The sequence below is a fragment of the Coenobita brevimanus genome, chromosome 88 (assembly GCF_032717465.1).
Source record: "Coenobita brevimanus isolate Jiangsu-jjx chromosome 88, ASM3271746v2, whole genome shotgun sequence".
Lineage (NCBI taxonomy): Eukaryota > Metazoa > Arthropoda > Malacostraca > Decapoda > Coenobitidae > Coenobita > Coenobita brevimanus.
In genome coordinates this window covers 2,423,281-2,445,282 of record NC_137041.1, presented here as the reverse complement: position 1 = coordinate 2,445,282, position 22,002 = coordinate 2,423,281, and the positions used below count along the sequence as shown (strand labels likewise).

Genomic DNA, 22,002 nt, shown 5'->3' with positions numbered 1-22,002 from the left:
AAGGGGAGTTGTCATGTTTGTTTCCATCTTGGGTAGGTGACTGGGAAGATGAGCTGACGTAACCCCCCTTTTATAATGTGTTTCAATCTCACGATTTACGATAAAATCGTCACGTTAAGGTATGACGACATAACCCCATCTTATAATGAGTGGTGACTGTGCAGTACTGTACCCATGTCCCATACCACCTCCCACTGCCTGTCTCAGTGCTGTGTGGATGGTCGCTGTGATAAGAAACGTTTATTTGCTTATTTCCTTGTTCTTAATTTCCTCTCAGAACTCTGAGCACATAGTTCCAAACTAACTTTAGTTAGATCTAAGCACTCTGAAAATGCTATAAACACAAGAAAAGCATTTATTCCAAGGAATATGTAAAATTGTTGGACGAAGTGACGTGTGACGTAGAAATTTAAACACAAACAATCAGACAGATAAAATGAGTTGGATGTGTTTACGATGTGGATACTTTCATTGTTGGAAAAAAAAAAAAATTAATGATGAAGGAACAGTAAAATTCATGTTTTCGCCTTTAGTGCAACGAGTGCGATGAAAGAAGAAGAAAAAAAAAAAGGCTTTATGCCTGACTTTTTGTTATGAACTGATGGTCTTTGGTCAAGAAAATTTGGCTCCTACGGTATTTTTTTTTTTTTTTTTTTTTTTTTTTTTTTTTTATGCGAGGAAGAAGGAACCAAAGGCCAAGAGCCCGCAGTAACAGTTCCCTCCAAGAGAAAAACAAAATACAATAGAGAGCCAAATTCAAGACACTACGTGCTGATGTACATAGCTGGGTAAGATAATTATGTGAGTTCAGTTCTTGTGAATTATACTGTCATACAAATTACACTGCATGGTTAACTTGTGTTATTATTAACAATTACTGCATTCGTGTGTATCTGAGAAGTGAGAAGTAGACAATGCATTTTTTTTTTTTTTTTAATGAGTGCACCGAAAGCAATTCCTGGCGAAATATGCTTGATGCTGGGCCACTATTATTGACGTAGTGGCTAGGTCAGAAGTTCTTGTCTGATTGGTAATAAGGACTTTCAAGAGGCTTAGTGGCAACCCTTGGTGGTTAAAATTTTTATGGGGAGTATTTGGGGGCAACCTAGTTGGTTAGGTTAGTTTAGAATGCACTGATGTGTCCAGTTGGCAACACTGTATGTAAACACACTGTCTTGGGTGTCTTACATCAGACATATTTGTAATAACCTATCTATATATATATTTTTAAAGAAAAATATGAGGCTCCTAGCACCTAACCCCCTATTTTACATGTAAATATATGTCACGTCTTAGCGAGAAATTGATTTTGCACTAGGTTCTGCATAACCTCTCTCATGTTATATGAAAACTGTACTGCATTCCTGTTGCTTACATCGGATTTGTATCTGAATTAAAACTATTTGTCCGGCAGCCAAAATGATCCGATTTATCCAATATCCAAATTACTGTATATGGATCCGAAATAGTGAGGGTTTACTGTATATCAGTTAAACATTGTCTGGTTCATACAATACTAATAAAACAGCAAATCACAAACTTCTTAAATCATACCTGTAATAACAAGTGCCTCAGTTTTTTCTAAAACTTGGGTGAAAAGGCGTGAGACAAGGAGCTCAGGCGACAGGACAAAACGAATCTCCTCTTGAACACACCCAAGGCCAAGCACACCACCACCGACGAATCTATAAATGGCAACAACCTTCATCATTACATTCCAATACAAATCACACTCACAGCAGATCACATGATAAAATTAACCCTGTTCTGTACATCACCATTACATTACCCTCATCATTGTTCTGACCTTTTTTCCAACCTAATGATGGGGTGAGGTAAGGACTACAGGTCTACAATTTATTCCTTAAATTCTACTTCAAACACATTCTAACTACACATGCTAGGTAAGGTTTGGAGACATGAGCAATCTGCCTATGCAGTGATGGAGAATCCTAACTACAGCAGTTACTTATCTTTCTATCAACCACTCTTTTACTGCCCCGTCATGAACATACAGGTCCAAGGAGACACTACTTAATTTGCATATGGTATTAGTGGTGAAAGTGACTAGTTTCTTGCCTCTAAGTGGCATTATGTGAGCAGTAAACACCAACCACTCCTTGAAGTAAATCCTTATGAGGCATATCCATATGAACTTCTTTACTCTACCAAACCATCAGGTGTCCTAGGATTCTAACAAGGAAAAATCCTTGCTGCTTTGTACACTTGACTTCCTACACAGAGATACAGACTGATTGCATATTTTGGAACATACAGAAACTTCCTTACTTGTTAGCAAAGTCAACCTGCAGTAGTCCTTCTGCCTCCTCAATAAGGCCAGCTGTGTCTATGTGAAGGCATGGCAGGTGGCTAGTACTGGATACCCACTGAGGTACGTCATCGGTAGCAATGTATTGTCGGGTGAATGTTACATTCCCAGTTGGCTCTGTCAAAGTTTGACACAAACCCAGGTCATATAGCAAAAGTTACAACAAAACTTAACCTCTTCACTACAATGATAAATCCATCCATCATTCAATCCTTTACTGCCCCATAAACATACAGGCCTAGGACTAGGCTACTCAGTCCTGACACTGTTCCTCTCTTCTCTTCTTCCTCTTCTTATTCTTTCCTCTTCCTTCTGCCTATGGGTGACTCTACACTCCCTCTTCTGTCTTTCTTTCCCTCATTCTCTCCTTTTCCTTCTGCCTATGGGTGACTCTACACTAAGCAACATGCCAAATGGTTTCCTGTACACCAGGAAACCATTTATGATGCTGGGTGGTAATCGTTTAGCCAAATTATGGTGTCTGGTGTTTAGTGGGTAATTAAGGTGCTCCAATCGGATTGAGCCTGTGCAGGTTTATATCCATGGGGTGGTTGGGGTTTATTGCTCACACAATGCCTCTTAGGGATGGGTGACGCTGGTCACTCTCATCTTAAATGTCAGAATCAACTTGCCGAGCCACGGGCTCCTACGCTCCTCATGGGGCAACATGAGATTGGATAAAAGATGGATGGAAAGATATACATTATTTCCCTGCCATCCATCCATCCATCATCCAATCCTACATTGCCCCATGAGGAGCACGGGAGGCCGGGGCTAGGCAGATGGTCCCAACATTTATGATCAGAGTGATCAGCCTCAACCATCCCTGAGTGGCATTACTTGAGCAATCAATCCCAACAACCCCCTGGGGATAAACCTTCATTGGCTAAATTTGACTGGAGAGCAATAAATACCCACTAAACCACTAAGCGCCAAAATTTGGTTATATGGTTAACACCCAGCATAGTAAATGGTTTCCTGGTGTACAGGAAACCATTTGGCTTGTCACTCAGTGTAGAGTCACCCATAGGCAGAAGGAAGAGGAAAGAATGAAGGAAAGAAAGACTGAAGAGGATGGAAGGAAAGGATGATGGAGGAGAGGAAAGGGCAGACACCCGACAGCAGCACTACATCAAGTGAGTGAATGGTGAGCGCTCCCACCTCCCTGCCCTCCAGTTTAATTCAGATATCATGGTGGCATGAGATGGTTAAATCTTCCACGCATTACTGACAACATAGGAGGCTTTCATCCAGCCAGCAGCAACCCCATTCAAACTATCTAATTATCATTGCAAGAAAAAATAAGACACACGTAGCTGAGATGTTGGAGAAAAGGAACAGTGGGTGGGATGGTAGAAAGAGATGGACTGCACAGTTAGTGGAAAGTAGTGAAGTATTGGAAATAACATTTTAGATTGCCTTTTAGTGTGGGAATCCTGTGATAACAAACATGGGGATGTAGTGCACAGGTAGCTATCATCAAATGCAATTCAGCAAACTGATCAGTGACTTTATACAAGAGCTGATATATTACAAATGAACTTACAGTATTACCTAACTTGCTCTAACTCTCATCCCCAAACATGACGATGGAAAATGTTATTTATGACTATGATGAATACATTTCTTGAAAACTAACCAAATACTAAAACAGAGAGAGAGAGAGAGAGAGAGAGTATATCACCTGAGTTATGACTATTACCTATGGGTGTAGGTCTTTCAACATGCTGAAAAAGTGGCTTCTTATCCCACTAATAGGAGAAGCTAAGATATACAGTGGTGGCTCTGTTGGGATTTTGCCAATGAATCACCAGTAAAATCAAAATATTTTTAAAATATATTCCATTCTACCATGTTATAAAAACAACATACAGACCTTTTTTTGTCACTCTTCGAAAGTAGCTGAGTAGACACTTCATCTTCTCAAGGGCTCGCTTTTCTTTGTGGAAAAACAACCTTAGAAATGAAGAAAGAAAACTTAACCAACAAAGATAATTTACTGCATACAATACTGAAAAAATCCATTATAAATCCTTTTCTCCGGAAAATTCAGTGCCTCAATACATAACCAAAATATACATTTGTGAAGGAGAGTTATTAAGAGTAAAGGTGACTCCCAGTGCAATGTTACAGTGAGGGGAGAGTGAGGGGAGAAACTGGAATTGGTGAGAGTTCAAATGTCCAGGTACAGTGATAGAGAAGAGAGGAAAATGTGCAAAAGAAGTGGAAAGTAGAGTGACACAAGGAAGAAAAGTAGCTGGTACAATGAAGGCCTTGATAAGAAAGAGAGGCTTGAGTGTTGTAGCTGCACAAGGCTTACATGAAGGAGTGTTAGTGTCAACTTTAACATATGGATGTGAGACTATGGTGTGGCATGATAATGAAAAGCCAGGAGTGAGAGCAAAGGAGATGGGACTGCTTAGGAATGTATGTGGAATACAGAGGGTGGATAGGATACGAAATAACGTGATTCGTGAAAGATATGGAGTGAGGAAGTCGGTGGACACCAGAATCGATGAGAGTGTACTGTGATGGTATGGTCATGTGGAGAGAATCGATAACAATAGAGTCGTGAAAAAGGTATATCTAAGCGAATCTGAAGGAGGGAGGAGGCAAGGTAGGCCAAGGAGAAGGAGAGTGATGGTGGATGAGTGTGTGAGGAAGAGAGGTTTGGAAGTCGGTGGGGCTAGGGAACTGACAAGAGATCGAGCTGGCTGGATGAACATTGTGAGGAGAAATGCATGATCAGGGATCTGGGACCCCATTTTAACGTGGCAGCATCCGGACTGACTCTATCGGATTAGTTTGTGTGAAGCTACAGAACATAGTGGATGTTTTTGGCGTATCCGACAGAGCCAAGATTCTGGGGGCTTCAATGATGAGTGAATGGAAGCATGCCCCATTGGACTGGGCAAATTTGGGCTGTCTGGATATTGCTACTCCTCACCCTACCCTAGGGTGGGAAAGGAGGTCCCGATGATGATGATGATGGTGATGGAGAGTAACAAAATTTCAGACAATATGGTAATAAATAAGTGATGTACATCTAATGGTAATTTAGTACCAATGCTCGCCAGTGCTTCATTTCTGTCTCCAGCAATAAATTCTCTACATGGGTCAAATTAAGCCTTTTTTCTTTCCCCCTAATGGAAAATCTTTAAATTTTTTTTTTCACATTCATGCATTGTTCATCCTTTTTCCTTATGTCATGACAGGTTCAAAGAACAAGATGCTTATGAAGGCACTGTATTTTGAGATACACAATCTTTGGATTAGAACTGTCTTGAAAATATCTACCTAAATCATCACCACCACTGTATCTGACATGACAAGCAAGATTCAAAGACTAATACAAGGAAATAGGCAAGTCATTACTAAGCCAGAGTTCCCAATGAAAGATGGAATATTTTCTTTGAAATCCTTTCAATGTATCTTTTTGTATTCTTGCCATCGACAGATTGTTTTATTTAATTTACGATACACTTTTTGAACTTGTTAGGTTAAATATGGCATTCATCAAGTCATAAACTGTAACGTTTCTTCAAGAAACATGGCTGAATGGCCATGAGGTTATTCTTGGAAGTCCAGATGTATTTCGAAGTGTGGCCTAACACCCACTCCACCACACCAAAGGTCCCACTTTTACACCATCACTACAGCTTAATCATGTTAAGTACAAGATTTTTTCCCCTATATTTTATCATCATTTTGATCGGGGGGGGGGGATCAAAACAACTCATAACTGTGCATAGGGGACAAGAATAAAATCAGAGGTGCTGCAGTTAACTCCTACTAGTGGTTGTCTAAAAAAAAAAAAAAAAAAAAAAAAAAAAAAAAATCCTTGTAATGAGGGGGTTAAGTCTTCAAAAATCTTGGTTTTTAAAGTGTAGAGTACTACAGAATGTTAAAATGTCTACATACCTGTTTAAGTTTATATCAGGGTAACTTGCATATTCTGTTTCACTGCCCTTTGCATTTCTTCGAGGAAATGTACAGAAGAAAGCATTGGCTAGAAGTGATGCAATCTGAAAGAAAATGCACATGTGGTATATACAAACATATGACATACACTATGAATATCCTCCTAAGTTTACTCATATAAATGATCCTCATATCACTGCCATCCTATCAAATTACCAATCTCATTGCTCTGTATCACTGTCACTCAAAATTACCTAATATAAGCTTGAAATAAGAAGCCCATTTTCAGTGCAAAGATGTTCAAAATGAGATGGTTATCAAACAAATTATCAAGAAATATTAGTTCCCCAAAGTCCTATTCATTAGAACCATACGAAAAGTGTGTGCCAGAATAGAGATGATTAACACAAGCCATGGTACAGGAGTAGGTCATCTTCATTTGGTGGCACAAATATAAATGAGCAGTTATGATGTCTGGTTTTACATACAGTAAGACCTCACTATAACAGACTAATTGGGGCCAAAACCATTCCGAAAAATGCGAAATTCCGATAAAAAAGACATTCGGACTTCCCCCTGCTAATCCGGACTTTTTCCGATACATCAGACATTAGTCCGCTTTGCATGAACAGTTTTTAAACTGCTTTGACTACCACTGCAGTACTGTACTGTGTTATAACCTCACTGCATTAATCAATTGGTATAATATATATAATAATACTATACTATACACTGATAAACATGTCTTTTATTTACCTTATTGTGGAGAACATAGCTGAGGTGGTCAGGCAGTCCGGACTGCTTCTGGCTTTATCGGACTTTTTCCGATGTATAGGAATTTAGTCCGGTAGCTCCTCAAGTCCGATAAAAGTGAATTCCGGCCTATTGAAGTCAGTCATATCGAGGTTTTACTGTATTAGGATCAACTTGGGGCTGTAACAGGCCACAATTAGAGGCTTCACCAAACCCTGTTTCAGAGGTCTGCCACTAGGTGGTCTAGCGTCGTCCAACCTCGATTAAATATTTTTGCGGGGTTTTAAAGACCTGTGAAATTGTACCTAATTCTAAGTTTATAATAATATTGCTATTTATAGGAATCTTTTTTCCTATTCAATCAAGTGCATATCCATACCTGTAAAGAAAGAATAACCAGGCTCTCAGAGAATCTTAGCTTGGGGACTAAAATAGTGTGGTCCTTTTTTTTTTTTTTTTTTTTTTTTTTTAAATAAATGTGTCCGACTCTGGGCATAGGCTTCACAGCCTGCTATCAAGGCCCAGCAGTCCTCCTACATACCATACACCAGTCCATGTCACCACTTCGGTGCTAACACCCACTGTCCATATTGAATACATGCTAGGGCTGTCTCATACAGGGCTGGTGTATTGGTATTACATGTATTTAAATAAATCATGTGCAATTAGTAAAAGGAGATTACCTTCAGGCCTTCTGATGTGTGTGTTTTAGCATGCTTTAAAGAAGTAAGCTGTTCCACTGAAAATAACGTAGGCTACTTAACAACTGCTTAGTTGGTGAATCAGCCATATTAATCTAAACAAACGGTAGTGCGGTTCGACACTATACCCATGGCAGAGTACGAGGAGTTGAAGTGTAAACTTACTAAACTGTGCAATGGAGCCAGGGAAACATTTAAAGGATTCTTTATGTTAGACTAAGGCTACTAGGATGGTCAAGACGTCCAACAGGTCTGTCTTGTTATGAAAAGTCATACATCAGGCAGGGCAGCATATCGAAAGGTGCTGCCAAATCTGCGGCTACATACGGTATCTATTTTCTTTTGTGGATACAAATGAATGAAAAATATTTAAACACTGTTATCTTGCTTTATGGATGGTTCCAGTAAAACTGCCTAGGTTTTGTCTCTATGTTATGCTTACAGAGATGAGTAAACTGACGAAAGCTGAGTTTACAAAATGACACTTATAATACATTATATATAATCAAACGGGTCCCATACTGTAATTTCTTTGTAGCATATTATGCCATCTGAGTAATTTGATGAGTAATATATGTTTTCGGGTGTTTTCCTTTGTGTCAAAACTAAAAAGAAATTAAGTACTGGCTACTTTTTCAATACCTACCCTGCATCAGAGCTGGACGGTGGAAGCGAACCTAGTGGCAGATTCCTGAAACATGATCTGGTGAAGTGTCTAATTGACCCACAGCACAAATACAGTGTCTGGTGACAGCTCAGTTAAGCTGGTTACACATCATGCTTCCTCCCAAATGGGCAGACTTACAACTATTACTCATTTATCTACAAAAACCTAAACCTTACTACTCTGTAATGGAAACTGAGAAATGTGGAGAAATTACCAAAAAGTTCAGTAGAAGAGATTTTTTGTTTTCCCCAGGTCACTCTATACATGCATGCATGAGCATTTTTCACTTGCTGATGGCATCTGATATTGATACTGAATGTCATTCAACTCCAGCACCACTAGTGTATCACCAACAATTACCTTTGATAACATTTAAAATGACAAAATGCCCTTCCTGTCACCCACATTTACCTATGGCCTTCAGTTTTTCCTTCTCCTATGCCAGCTTCCTTCCAAGACTAATGAGTTCAAACTACGGTACCCAATGCAAAAAATACACGACAGTAGTTAATATGCATAATCTGACTTACCTGGAGCTGTGAGAGGGTGATGGAATGTGTAATATGTTGTGTAAGGAGTGGTAGAGGCTGTGTCACTAGCTTAGGAAGTCTGAGTGCCAAGTGGGCCATGGCTGGCAGTGTGTGGTTGAAGAAGTGATCACTCTCTTCCTCCTCCAGCTCCTGTAAACAAAGAAAATATATATATATATATATATATATATATATATATATATATGTATACATATAAATTTGTAGTTTTCTTATACGGGGTATGTCTCTTTATTTTACAACAACGTGAGTGATCAAATGGAAGAATGATACTAGCATATGGAGCTGCTGTATCTTCTCAGTACTATAAAAAGTCATTCAACAGTGGGTATAATTCTTCCACTTCTATCTTTATTATACCATACTACAGTCTGTTTACTTTCACCTGACAACTGAGTCACTCCCACAACTTGAACAATATGCTATGGTTGCATGAAATTTGATGAGCTTAAGTTATAATACAGGACTGAGTCTATTTGGTTACTAATCAAACTGACCCTTCAATCTGACTACAGCTGGCCATCAACCAAGATGAAAGTGGTTAGTGATCCTTGACTTGTTAGGACAAACATGTTATACTAACCTGCTCTAAAAGGTACTGGAGGCCCCTGAACTTCCACCTGTTAGCATATCTGGTGTTGTACTGCAGCACTGCACTCTGAAAGTCTTCTACATTCCTCATGTCCTGCTGTAGTGCCTGGCTAATCACTGACCAACGTGCTACAATAACATCACTGTCCTGATACAAGAAAAACCAAAACATGAAATTACAGGCAATTCTCCTTATCTGTCAATGATGTGTCCTCCAATATTTCACTTTACATCCTGTACATCTATATCTGTATATACATCAGTTCATATTATGTCCATTACTAGACAGGTCTTCCAATTCGGAAGAACAGTGATACCCAGATTCAATCTGTCCTCTTGCTGGGGAAAAAAAAAAAAAAAAAAAAAACTTACAGGATTCTTATAACAAGATTTTACTGTACTATGACTAACCTTAGAGAGTGGGTATTGACTCTTAGGTGAGCACGGCATGCGGACATGGTGCTGGTCCCAAACATCACTGTACGATGACGGGTGAGGCAGCGGTGGGCCTGAGGATGGCAGTGGTAGCCTCACCAGTACTGTGTGCGAGGGGCCGGGACTTACTGGTGGCACATTGAGATTGTTGGCACTAAGACAGGTCAGGGATGAGAGAGGACATCCTCGCCACGTCACCTGTGAATAGCATCATGAATGGAGAATGACTAAAGTCTATTCAATCTGGATAACTTAGTAAGCCACACCCCCTTTCCCTGGCACCTAAGTTATCATATGGCTGGCTGGGCTGTAAGCTATCACTTTCCTTCTGACCACGGAGCTGCTAACATCTCATAACAACATTAATCATGCGATACAAGAATGTTTTAATACCTGTAGATTTGCAGTTATTTGTGCTACATAAATTTCCTTTTCACCACTATACTCATGAATGTTTTGTCCATGGATTTTAATTTCCAAAATGTAAAGAGAGGTTACAGTAATAAAATTAGAGTGAGAATATGTAGAAGAATGGTTGAAAAATGTTTATACCACTTTGCACTCGCAAAACTTTAAAAAAAAAATTCTCTTCCTCAGCTCTGCCATACTTTTCATAAAATCTGAAGTGACCATGGTGATCTTGAATTTCACTATCTTTTGTATTGTTTTTGTTTTTTTTCTTGGAAGGTATGGTTTGCAGGCTTCTGGTCTTTGGTTCATTTTTTCTTGCATTTAAAAAAAAAATCAAGATAATTTTCTCTCTTGAATTGATTCTGTAGTTGCTGTAAAAATCAATGATAAGTAAAAAGTGGTATATATATATATATATATATATATATATATATATATATATATATATATATATATATATATATAAATAATTCTTGTAAACTTCAAAAAACCCCTTTTCCCACCTAAAGATAGAGTGAGGCAGAATCGAGAAACACGAAAAAAAGATGAACGAGAGAAAACTATTAAATGCATTAAATAAAAATTACATCTTGAATCACAAGTATACTACACTACCATACTTCCCAGTCTGGCTTTCATGAACATAAAAAAACAATAAACTTATCTAAAACATAACTTTGAACACATTCATCTGAAAGCATCTTGCATAAGTGTCCAACCTTCTCATTCAACAGATTTTGCTAACAGACATTATGGGCCACAATAATGAAATCATCATCATCATCATCATTATCACCATCATCATCATTATCACCATCATCATCATCATCAAATTCATCACCATCACAGGAACAGGAAAGCATAAAAGATGGTGACCTAACAAAGTATTTGACAGAGAGCTACCAAAAGTTATATTCTCACCTCTTCTTCTCTACTTCCTTTGTTGTCACTTAAGTCATCCTCAAAGAGATCAGGGGAGAGCTGGTAGGTTTGAGTGGGTGCACTGGACGTTGATGGAGTGGCTGACTTCATCCGTCTTTCTGCAGCACCAGCCAGAATATTGCGGAGGTCTGATGGGTCCTTGTTCCTTGGACGCCCATCCTTCTCCTTAATGAATGAAGCAAGGAAGTTGATACAGAATCTATAAATATAATAATGGTTAGAACATTTCAGTACCAGTATCTACCTCTCAAATTTTAAGCCAGACATGAATAATCGGGCTATACTGTGCAAATGTCCCTTAACGTCTTACTTATTCCTCAAGAAAAGGATGGTGGACTGAACAAAAAGGAGACCTTCAACATGGAGTCCACTGGGTTCACATACAGATCAACCTGGAGCTTCAAATGAATAAATATATAATATACTGTACATATATATATATATATATATATATATATATATAAAATCATCATCATCAGCCATTTGAGTGTCCACTGCAGGACCAGCCTATCCCGACCGAACTGGGGACAATACAGCCTATGTATCTCTACCAAGTGGCTTAGGCTGTCTGGCAGGGACTGTATGTAGGGTGAGATGTGCTTGTAAGTGAGATCATAATGTTGGAGTGGCTTTGGATGTGTGTGTAGTCTGTGAACCATGTGTAATCGGCCCACGCAAGCCAACTGGGTGCAAGCACACTTTATAGTATACGTCACTGGTTCAACCACAGCACCCCTTATGTCTGCCAAAGCAGTACGTGGCTGGGTGAACACTTCCAAAGTTTATTACCCTGGGAGGGTGCGAACCCTCATTCTCCGATGTACAAAAACACACACTCTACCACAGAGGCTCCATATATATATATATATATATATATATATATATATATATATATATATATATATATATATATGCATATCCCAGTTTAACGATCTAATTGGTCAGGTAAAACCCTATCGTTAGGTGGGGTATCGTATATCGGAATACTTTTAACATGTATTTCAATGTGAACCGTGTACCAGCCTTGGGTTCCCCCCAAACCAAGTCCAAAACTCACCCAGATGAGCCCAAAAACAGGTTTAAAGGCAATCCATCCATCCATCCATTGCCAGACGCCATGTATCCCAAACGGGGTGGCCAAGGGCTTAGAGTTAATTGTTTTACAGGGAGGGGCACCAATCCTCCACCAACCCCACTTGACACGTAGGGATGCCAACAGCATCTGGTGTTCCCAGGCGGTCACCCATCCAGGTACTAACCAGACCCAATGTTGCTTAACTTCGCTGATCGGACGGGAAGCGGTGTACTCAACGTGACATGGCCGTTAAATAGCTGTCAAGGAAGCTAACCTAAGCCTAACACCTGTACATAACTCACCAAAACCAACAAATCAAATCTGAATATCGTCAAATGTAAGTCTGGAAAAACTCGAGCTTAGTAAACTGTACCCCAAAATGACAATGTTCACCCCACCTACGGCTAAAACACATTAACTGAAGTCTAAAAAAAGTTTATAAATCAACCTAAACAAACAATTTTAGTCTAATATATCATCAAAATCAATAAGAAAAATCAAAGCCCATCATTAAACCGGGGTTTGGCCATCATTAGGAGGGGTATGGTGCAATTTCTACCCCCATCGTTAAGCTGAAGTATCGCATTTCGAGGTATTACTGCATATATATATACACTATATATATTCTTTAACTTGTTCATAATCAGTAAAATAAGTACTGAAATGGCAATGATTAGGTGGATGTGCAGTACGTCCTTGAGTGCAGGGCCTGGGGGGGCTAGGTTTATGATGGAAGAGCTGAGAGGTAGGATGGGATTGGAGTGTATTGGTGTTGTGATGAGGAGAGGTAGATTGAGATGGTTTGGGCATGTGGAGAGGATGGGATATGATAACTGGGTGCAGAAAGTGAGAAGTGTTAATGTTGGGGGTAGGGTAGTGAAAGGTAGACCGAAAAAGACCTGGGACAAGGTCATTAAGTGTGACCTCAGGGTTAAGGGACTAAACATGGAAGCTGCCAGAGATCAAGCTGCATGGACAGCCGCCATTAGATAACCAAGGTTAACACATGCAAGCACGTTGGAGCCTTCAAAAACAAAAACTTAACCAAAAACCATACATATATATATATATATATATATATATATACACACATATATACAGTATATGCACACAGTAAAGTATATATATATATATATATATCCTTTCCTCTTTTCCTTCCTTCTTTCCTCCTCTGTCTTTCTTTTCTTCATTCTTTCCTCTTCCTTCTGTCTATGGATGACAAGCCAGATGGTTTCCTGTACACCAGGAAACCATATAACCAAATTATGGCACCTGGTGGTTTAGTGGGTAATTAACGTGCTCCAACTGGATTCAGCCTGTGTAGGTTTATAGCCAAGTTTTTTTATTTTTTATTTTTTAATGCAAGGAAGAAGGAACCAAAGGCCACGAGCCCACAAACCGTTCCTTCCGAGAAAAAAACAAAAACAACACGAAAGAGAGCCAAATTGGGGTTGGCGTTTATTGCTCGCATAATGCCACCCAGGGATGAGTGAGGTTGGTCACTCTCATCTTAAATGTCGGGACCAACTTGCCTTACCCCGGGCTCCTACACTCCTCATGGGGATTGGATGATGGATGGATGGATAACGTATCTTCTTAACTTCAGACATTTCTCCGCTACGCTTATAACACTGATATTGGAGCATGGGAGGCAGCCGTCAGTCTTCACAGGCTTTCAGCCACTCTGCTCTCTCAGAAACCTCGAAGATTTCAGAGGTCGAATGGCACCAACCCAACTCAATTCAACCAACTTTCTGGCTTTGATGATTGCTTATGTTTGTGCTAGGGATCTTATACTGGCATATTAAGCCCATTTGGCCATTTAAAAAAAAAAAAAAAAAAAAAAAATGCCAGCATAGAGGAGGTACCTTCTCCCCCCTAGTGCAGTGAGCTAACATCAGAGATATATTTATTTGGCCAATATACTTCAAAAGTGCGTAAAAGACTGTATTTTCATAACACCAGCCAAACCGTAAGAATTTGCAAACTATTAAGTATATATATTTAGTTGCATATACAAATTTCTCAAACCCAATTCCTTAAATAAAAATAACAGCCTCCATTATAGCTAGGAGTAAAATAGTGGACTCGACCATGACATACCTTGTAAGGAGACTTTCTTGGAGACTTTCGGGGTGCGAGTTTCTTGGGAGTCTTTTGGAAGGCTGCCTTTCCCTGACCTCTACTGTCCTCCTTATTGTCATCATTCTTCCTCCCACCTCCCTGCTTCCCATTCTTTGCGTCACACATCTCATCATTCTTTCTCTTCTGGCTGGTCTCCACCTGTCCTTTCTCCTCTTCCTGGTATGCTTTCTCTATACTTTTCTCCATTTTTTCTTTTGGACAGTTCTCAATTAACTTCCTCTCTCTGTCTGATGGGTATTCCTTACAATCATCCTGAGGGTTATCTTGTAATATTTTAGTCTCTCTATATTGATTTTCAGTTGCAGAGTCAAGCTTCATACACTCTATACTAGACTCTATTGTTTGAGAGCTGTCTGAATCGGTTTCAATGGTCTGAGAATTCTCCACACCTCTTTTTTTGCTGCCTGCAATTAAAACATTATATATCTACAATATCTTCATTAAAAAAAAAATATTAGGAACTCCACTGTATATCAACATCATCTTTGTATGTATATATATATATATATATATATATATATATATATATATATATATATATATATATATATATATATATATATATATATATATATATATATATATATATATATATATATATATATATATATATATATGGGACACCAGCATATAACATCATTTATATAAAATACAATAGATTTGCATTAAAAAAAAAAAAAAAAAATGGTTATCTGCATTATAGAAGCAAAGTGCAAGATCTTCATAAAAGACCAGCCAGTCCTGCACAGACACCTAACACATTGTACTTATCACAAAACTCTCCAAACTATTATGGTATATGCAGATTACAGAACACAAGAGGATTGATGGCACTCCTGGAGAGGTGAGATGACATGCTGTAAGGAAAAACACAAGGCAAAAGTACATTACATTTGTGAGGGAGGAGAGGAAGGGAAGTGACAGACAGTGCGAGAAGCAAAACAAACTAACCTGAAGACTGAAGGTGGTTCTGTCACAGGCATCTCAAGTAAGAGGGTACAGTACCCAGGAGTGGAAAAAAGAATCAGATGTTATAATTACAATAACCCTTTCACTACAATGGCAGCATATTTTTCTGTATACCAGAAGAGTATTGTATTCACCTTAGGAAGGCAAGATACACCCTCCTTCACTTGTATTAGTACAGTCAGATGCACAACTTCATCCCCATCATATATTCTCCTTACAGTAAAGAGTATTCAGCTTTGCACCCAATACGTTATGGCTAAACAGTAGCTAAATCAGACCAGATATTGTATGATGACATCACATGCAAAATACAGTAATCCCTCATTTATCCAGACATGCAGTGTCCGGACCTGTTTGTTATCCAGATACTGGACCCTGGCTTTATTAAACCATAATCCAAATGTACTTGCTATTATCCTGACATAAAAGTCCCCTAAAACTTCAGCAGGCCAGCCGACATGTTCAAACATTCAGTATCATGGCCGCTGGGCTCGAGCCATGAGTGGGAAATAGGCCATAACCCACAACCAGAGCTAAAATGTCCGTCTGCCCCTGTACTGAATGGGCAAAGACGTGTGCAGGTCCGATCACTCTCAACAAACCTCCAGTACCCGAGCAATACCGATTGTGGCCCACAGGCGGTGTCGCAATGTCCGTACGCACCGAATGTCCAAAGTCGCACAGCCAACCGCGATAAGTCTTTCCCTACTTGCCACCATGCGTCAAACACAGACCACGAGCCACAAGCACATGTTTGGTGACAGCAGCCGTCCACCTCTCTACCGAATGCCTGATCACTGGGAGCTGTGTTTCCGAATGGCCACCAAACATGTAACATAGACCACATGCCACAAGTAAATGTACGGTAAAAGTGCCCGTCCACCTCATGACAGAAGGGTGAAAATCCTGCCCACAGTCTCACTTCTCCCCCCCCTCCTGTCCCTATTCCATACCCTTCGATGCTCCCCGCTTTGCTCCCCCTTCACTCCCTCAATCCCTCCCCTCTTTCGTGCTGAAACCACTGACCCGTGACTTTTAAAAGTTTTTGGCAATTTATTTGAATACTATTGGTCGTATCAAAATTCCGTGACATCCATGAAAAAGCTCATGAAATTCAGCATCTATTCATATGCTTAACTCTTGCAAGCTGTGGGCAAAATTTTGCGCAAGGATGGTGGGAAGTTATATGAAGGTAAATTTTACTCTTGAACACCATTTATTCTCACCGTTTTGTTATTTTACTCATCAGTTTTCTGTGTTTTAACTTACAGTACAAACACCACCAAAGATGATGGTATACCAATATAACCAATTTCCAGTGGCGTATTTGGCCGTGGAATTTTTTTGTGTGTACCCCAGGAACAGCTATCACTCAAAGATAACTGATTTTCCAACTGTCTTCAGGTTTTTTGTGGATTGTGGTTGTTTATGCATTGTTTTCTTGGTGTTTAGCATTAATATGGATATTCTTGTGTGTGTTTTGATGACTCAATATGGAAGAATGACTGAAAAACACTGCCAAAATTTGGAGGGGTACTGTACATATAGGTACTGTACTTTTTTTCCTAAGTTATTTTGCATGGTTTTCTTGGTGTTTAGCATTACTCTGGATATTCCTATGTGTGTTCTGATGTCTAAATATGGCAGAATGACCAAAAAACATTGCCAAAATTAGGAGGGGTACTGTACATGCAGTAATGCATAGCTAGGGTGTTTTTTGGTTTTCAGTATTTTTTTTCTATGGTTTTCTTGGTGTTTAAAATTATTCTGGATATTCCTGTGTGTGTTCTGATCTCTAAATATGGCAGAATGACCAGAAACCACTGCCAAAATTTGGAGGGGTACTGTACATACAGTAGTATATAGCTAGGGTGTTTTTTGGTTTTCATTTTTTTTTTTTATTATTTGCTTTTTTAGTTAGTTCTTTTTACAGGGTGGGGCACTAACCCACCACCAACCCTTTTAGTCACCTTGTACGACAAGCAGGGATACTGGGGGAGTATTCTTGAAACCCCCCTACCCCCAGGGGTAAAATGGGAGGATTCGAACCAGCGCTTCTAACTGCGTGAATACAGCAGCTTACCAAGTGAGCTACTTAGGCACCCAAGTGACGTGGAGGGACAGGTTGATGAATGAAGAAGTGAAGGAACGTTGTGGGGTGGATGTGGATGTGGTTGAGAAGATTAGGAGAAATACACTGAGGTGGTTTGGACATGTGAAGAGAATGGAGAATGAGAGACTGACTAAGAGGGTGTATGTAGGTGAGGTGGAGGGAGGGAGAGGGAGGGGTAGACTGAGGATGAGGTGAAGGGGTGGAGTTGAGAGGTATATGAGGGAGGAAAGGGGGGTGAGATGGGAAGAGGGTAGTCAAATGGTGGGTGACAGAGCGACTTGGAGGCGTTTTGTCTGCGGTCACCCTTTGCAGGATTAGGGCGTCGGGCTATAGATAGATAGATTTTTTTTTTTTCCCCAAGGTTTTCTTGGTGTTATAAAATATTTTGAGCATTCCTATGTGTATTTTGATGTCGAAATATGCCTGAACAACCGGAAAGCACTGCCAAAGTAAGCAGAGGTGCTGTACAAATAGGTTAGGTATAGGTTGGAGGTTGGGTACGGGTAGGGTCTGGGTATAGTAGGGGGAATATTGTTCATTATCCGGACATTGCCACTACCCAGACATGCCTTTGGCTCTACTACGCTGGATAATTGAGGGACTACTGTACACTCAAGAAGACCACCCACATGAAAACTGACGGAAAAATACGAAATTCCACACAAAATCCCCAGGACTCTGGTAGACTCCCTCTACCTAACCACCAAGTATGAAGGCTGTATCTTGATATCAACTACCTAAAAAATCAATACAGTGACCCCCCACCCCCCATGCCACACACCAGGCATGGTCAGGGATGTTGAGTAAAGACCATTTTCTGTTGTAACTATTCTTTTGTAATATGCTGTTACCACTCTACTTATGATTATTTACAATAAATAGTCAACCTCCATATTGACAACACTGTCAGTAATTGGTGGTGGTGGTGGATACTCACCTAACACACACAGTGTCTGCCTGGCTGTCATTAAGAGCACACCCATGCCGCACGTCTTGAGATCGCCCCCCTCTCATTTTACCTTGCTACAAACTACAAACCTGGTGGATACTGATTATCTAAACCTGGCAAAACAGAGAGTGGGGTGGTGGCCCATGATACCCTTTCTGTAACAATAGTATACCATACAAAATAAAGGAAGGGGGCCAGATACCATGAACAATAAACCTGAAAGGCCACTCCTGAAAAATGTAATTTTTCACATGAAACTGGAAATGGGGCAAAAACTTCTTGATTGATTTTCAGTTTCTAAACATATTTGGAATCGCTGTCATAAGTAATCAGTCTTGTAAGAAGGAAAATGTGCTCCTTTAAATAGTTTTATTACACTTTTAAACTTTTACCCTTTTTTTTCATGAAATCTTGATTTTTTTTTTCTCATCACTGACTAATGATAATGCAATGATTCTTCCACACAATCTTTACTTATGCTGTCTCATTATGAGGAAAAAAAATCATCAATATCCCTTCAAAGGTATTTCCTGAGTTTCCATTTTTATAGTGGGGAAAAAAAAAAAAAAAAAAAAAAAGGGTAGAATGCATTGCAACTTAGGTGAGAATGTTGTTGGGAAGGGCCAAATGACGTGTTAAATTTGCAGTCACATCCTGCCAATAATGAGAAATCATATGGACGGTCCCCTTGAATCATATCAACAAACCATCTTCGCAACTACAACAATCCCTCGATAATCCAGACATCCATTATCCGAACAATCCATCATCCAATTATCCAGATGCTGTAATCTGCCTGCTCAAAACCATCATTCATACATGTTTCAATTTTATCCAGACAAAATGCTTGAGTCTGGGTGGAAATTCTGGCAGTTTTTTTTTTTTTTTTTTTTTTTTTTTTTTTTTTTCCACTGCAGGGTATGGCCCTGAAGTGGTGACTGCTTGTCTGTGGTTGATGGGTCTGATTGACCATGGTAACTTCTTGGCTGTGGTTTACAGGTCTGCTTGACCAGATGGAGTAGTGTAAAACACCAGGAATAAGTGTTGTGCAATGTACTGTAATGGCCTTTTAAAATGACTTTCAAAGTTAGGGTATGTACAAAGGGGGGCCTGGGGAGAAGTCCATTACCCTGACGGATCCACTATCCAGGCATGTCTCTGGCTATATTACGTCAGATAATTGAGGGATTGCTGTAACACTATACCGTACATGCATAGCATAACATATCTCATAGCTACCGAACAACAATTCTGATAAGCCATGGATGAAATACAGTATTGCACTGTTAAACTCAGAATACTGGAGCAAAAGATTTAATGGAAGTCAGTATGGTGATGGCAAATAATGCATTCCATACACAGCATACATCATCTCTGGTATACATAAACTGTTCATGAAGCAGGAAAGTAAACTGGCAATTCCATATCCAAAATCTTTTTACTTGCCATTTATATACCACTATACCATATTTCATAACTAACCTTTGCTAGTTGATGGCATAAACATGTCCGTCAGTGATAACTGCCGCAATTTCTTCTTTGGTGGATACTCAGTCATAACTTGAAATTACCTGTGAAAAGAAGCCTTGTGTAAGAACTAAACTAAACTACAATCATAATACTGTATTGCAGATAGTAAGCCTAACTAGGTGTAGCATCTATGTCCACTGCATGTACAGCTGGATTAACCCCTAGAATCCACTGACATAATGGCTTATTCCTGCTTTCTCCCAATTTTCGTTACTTGTCTTAGACCACAGTACTCTATTTGTCCTGCTGCTGCTGTTCAGTACGGTAACTGCACTGTCTAGCCCAACCATCTGTACCGTAGAGGTTAGATATAACCTTAATTCATGTTTTTTTTTTTTTTTTTTTCCTGTACCATGAATAGAACTGTGTTAATGAGAAAGGGCAACATTTGGAAACTCCTTGTACTGCTGTTAGCAGATGCTACTGTGCTGTTAAGTGAAGACAAAGGGGAACTGCAAGACTTGGTGAATTAGTCTGGAAGAAAGTGCAAGAAACAGAATCTAATGGTGAATGTAGGGAAGAGTAAAGTTATGGTCTTCGAGAGAAATTAAGTCACTAAATGTACAGTGTGGCTGGATGATAAGGAAATGGAAAATGAGAGTGCATTTAAGTACTTGGGAAGTGTGATGAGTAGGGATGTGCAGTGCTTGAAAGGGTACAACATGGAAAAAAGGTTGCTGGTTCTTTGCATGCAGTGATAAAGAACAGGGAAGTGAACACGGAAGTAAAAAAGTTGCTGCATGAGAGTATTGTGATACCAATTCTAATACAGTAATCTCTGTAATATCTGGACACCCATTTTCCAGACATCCCCAATAACCGGACATTTTCGTCCCGGGATCCAATATTCCCAAAAAGGGCCAAAAACTGCAAAAAATTAGAAAAAAATCTTACTTTTTTCCCACCCGTAATTTGAAATTGCCACATGGAGCCGAACAGCTGTTACACCATGGTCCCTTCACCCCTTCCTTCCTCCCCCTCCCCCTCCCCTGTCAGGGTTGCCATTTGGTATTTTTCATTACCAAATGTGGGCCAATTTGGTAATGAAAAATTCGTTTGGTAATGAATCAGAATAATACAATACCAAACGGATTTTTCACATGTATGGGGATACACAGGATGGAGATGGTGGATTGTTTCCTCTCTCTGATTAATTTGGTAGCCTATATAGCATGATAATAATATTTTTTTTCATTCATTCATTCATTGCCAGACGCCATGTATCCCAAACAGGGTGGCCAAGGGCTTAGAGTTAATTGTTTTACAGGGACGGGCACTAATCCTCCACCAACATGCTGTTAATTATAAGAAGAGTGATTACATGTATTTCCACTTGTGTAAATAATTAGTGAAGAACAGATGCTAGCTTTACAAATTTGGTAATGAAAGTTAAAAATGGTAATGAAAATTGAGGAGTTTGGTAATGTAGCTGTTGCGATCTGGCAAACTCTGTTACCCCGCTATCATCAACAGTCACAGCCTAACTTCAATCGAGAGCAGATGCTTATAGCAATGCAAACCACCCATGCTCGTTTTTTGTGAATAAACTGCAATACCTTGCCACTAGAACACACGAGAATTTACAGTGTTGTGCAGTGTTAAGAAATTAGAATTTAGAGTGCAAAGGAATTAACTGTGGACAGCAAACTGCCAGTTCAAACCAGTCCAGGAGCCAGGGACTTGTTGTAAGTACCCAGAATGTTTAATATTGTATAAACTCACCTCTAAAACCTCATTTTATGGTTCTTTTGCATTTATTTCAGTCTTTTATGTCCCTTATTGGTGTGATTTCGGTCTTAAATAGGTGCAATGCATGTCCAGAGGGAGTTGTATAGGTGTTTTTCTGAGTTAGGGTCCATAAGTATAAGTCCAGGAGGCTGGGGCCCAATATCCGGACAGGATCACTATCCAGACATGCCTTTG

At 39.5% G+C, this 22,002-nt stretch overlaps 1 protein-coding gene and 1 non-coding gene across 3 annotated transcripts in view; both read right to left on the bottom strand.

Annotated features, from left to right (window-relative positions):
* The window catches only part of Parg (Poly(ADP-ribose) glycohydrolase), a 39,768-nt gene that overhangs the window by 15,344 nt on the left and 2,422 nt on the right, over positions 1-22,002 (bottom strand). The window contains exons 2-11 of one of the 2 annotated variants that reach the window (XM_080281147.1): positions 20,032-20,120; positions 14,477-14,922; positions 11,278-11,463; positions 9,922-10,143; positions 9,503-9,658; positions 8,902-9,051; positions 6,251-6,354; positions 4,206-4,285; positions 2,290-2,446; positions 1,555-1,685 (exon numbers count right to left, since the gene is read on the bottom strand). In XM_080281147.1, coding sequence (XP_080137273.1) covers positions 1,555-1,685; positions 2,290-2,446; positions 4,206-4,285; positions 6,251-6,354; positions 8,902-9,051; positions 9,503-9,658; positions 9,922-10,143; positions 11,278-11,463; positions 14,477-14,922; positions 20,032-20,107 — 1,708 coding nt within the window. In that variant the 5' untranslated portion in view covers positions 20,108-20,120. The remainder of the gene's footprint in view (positions 1-1,554; positions 1,686-2,289; positions 2,447-4,205; positions 4,286-6,250; positions 6,355-8,901; positions 9,052-9,502; positions 9,659-9,921; positions 10,144-11,277; positions 11,464-14,476; positions 14,923-20,031; positions 20,121-22,002) is intronic. The other variant, XM_080281148.1, reaches the window with a different exon arrangement.
* On the bottom strand, positions 12,509-12,627 carry LOC145411280 (5S ribosomal RNA). The gene has a single exon (XR_013899406.1). It is a non-coding gene; the product is annotated as a 5S ribosomal RNA (ribosomal RNA).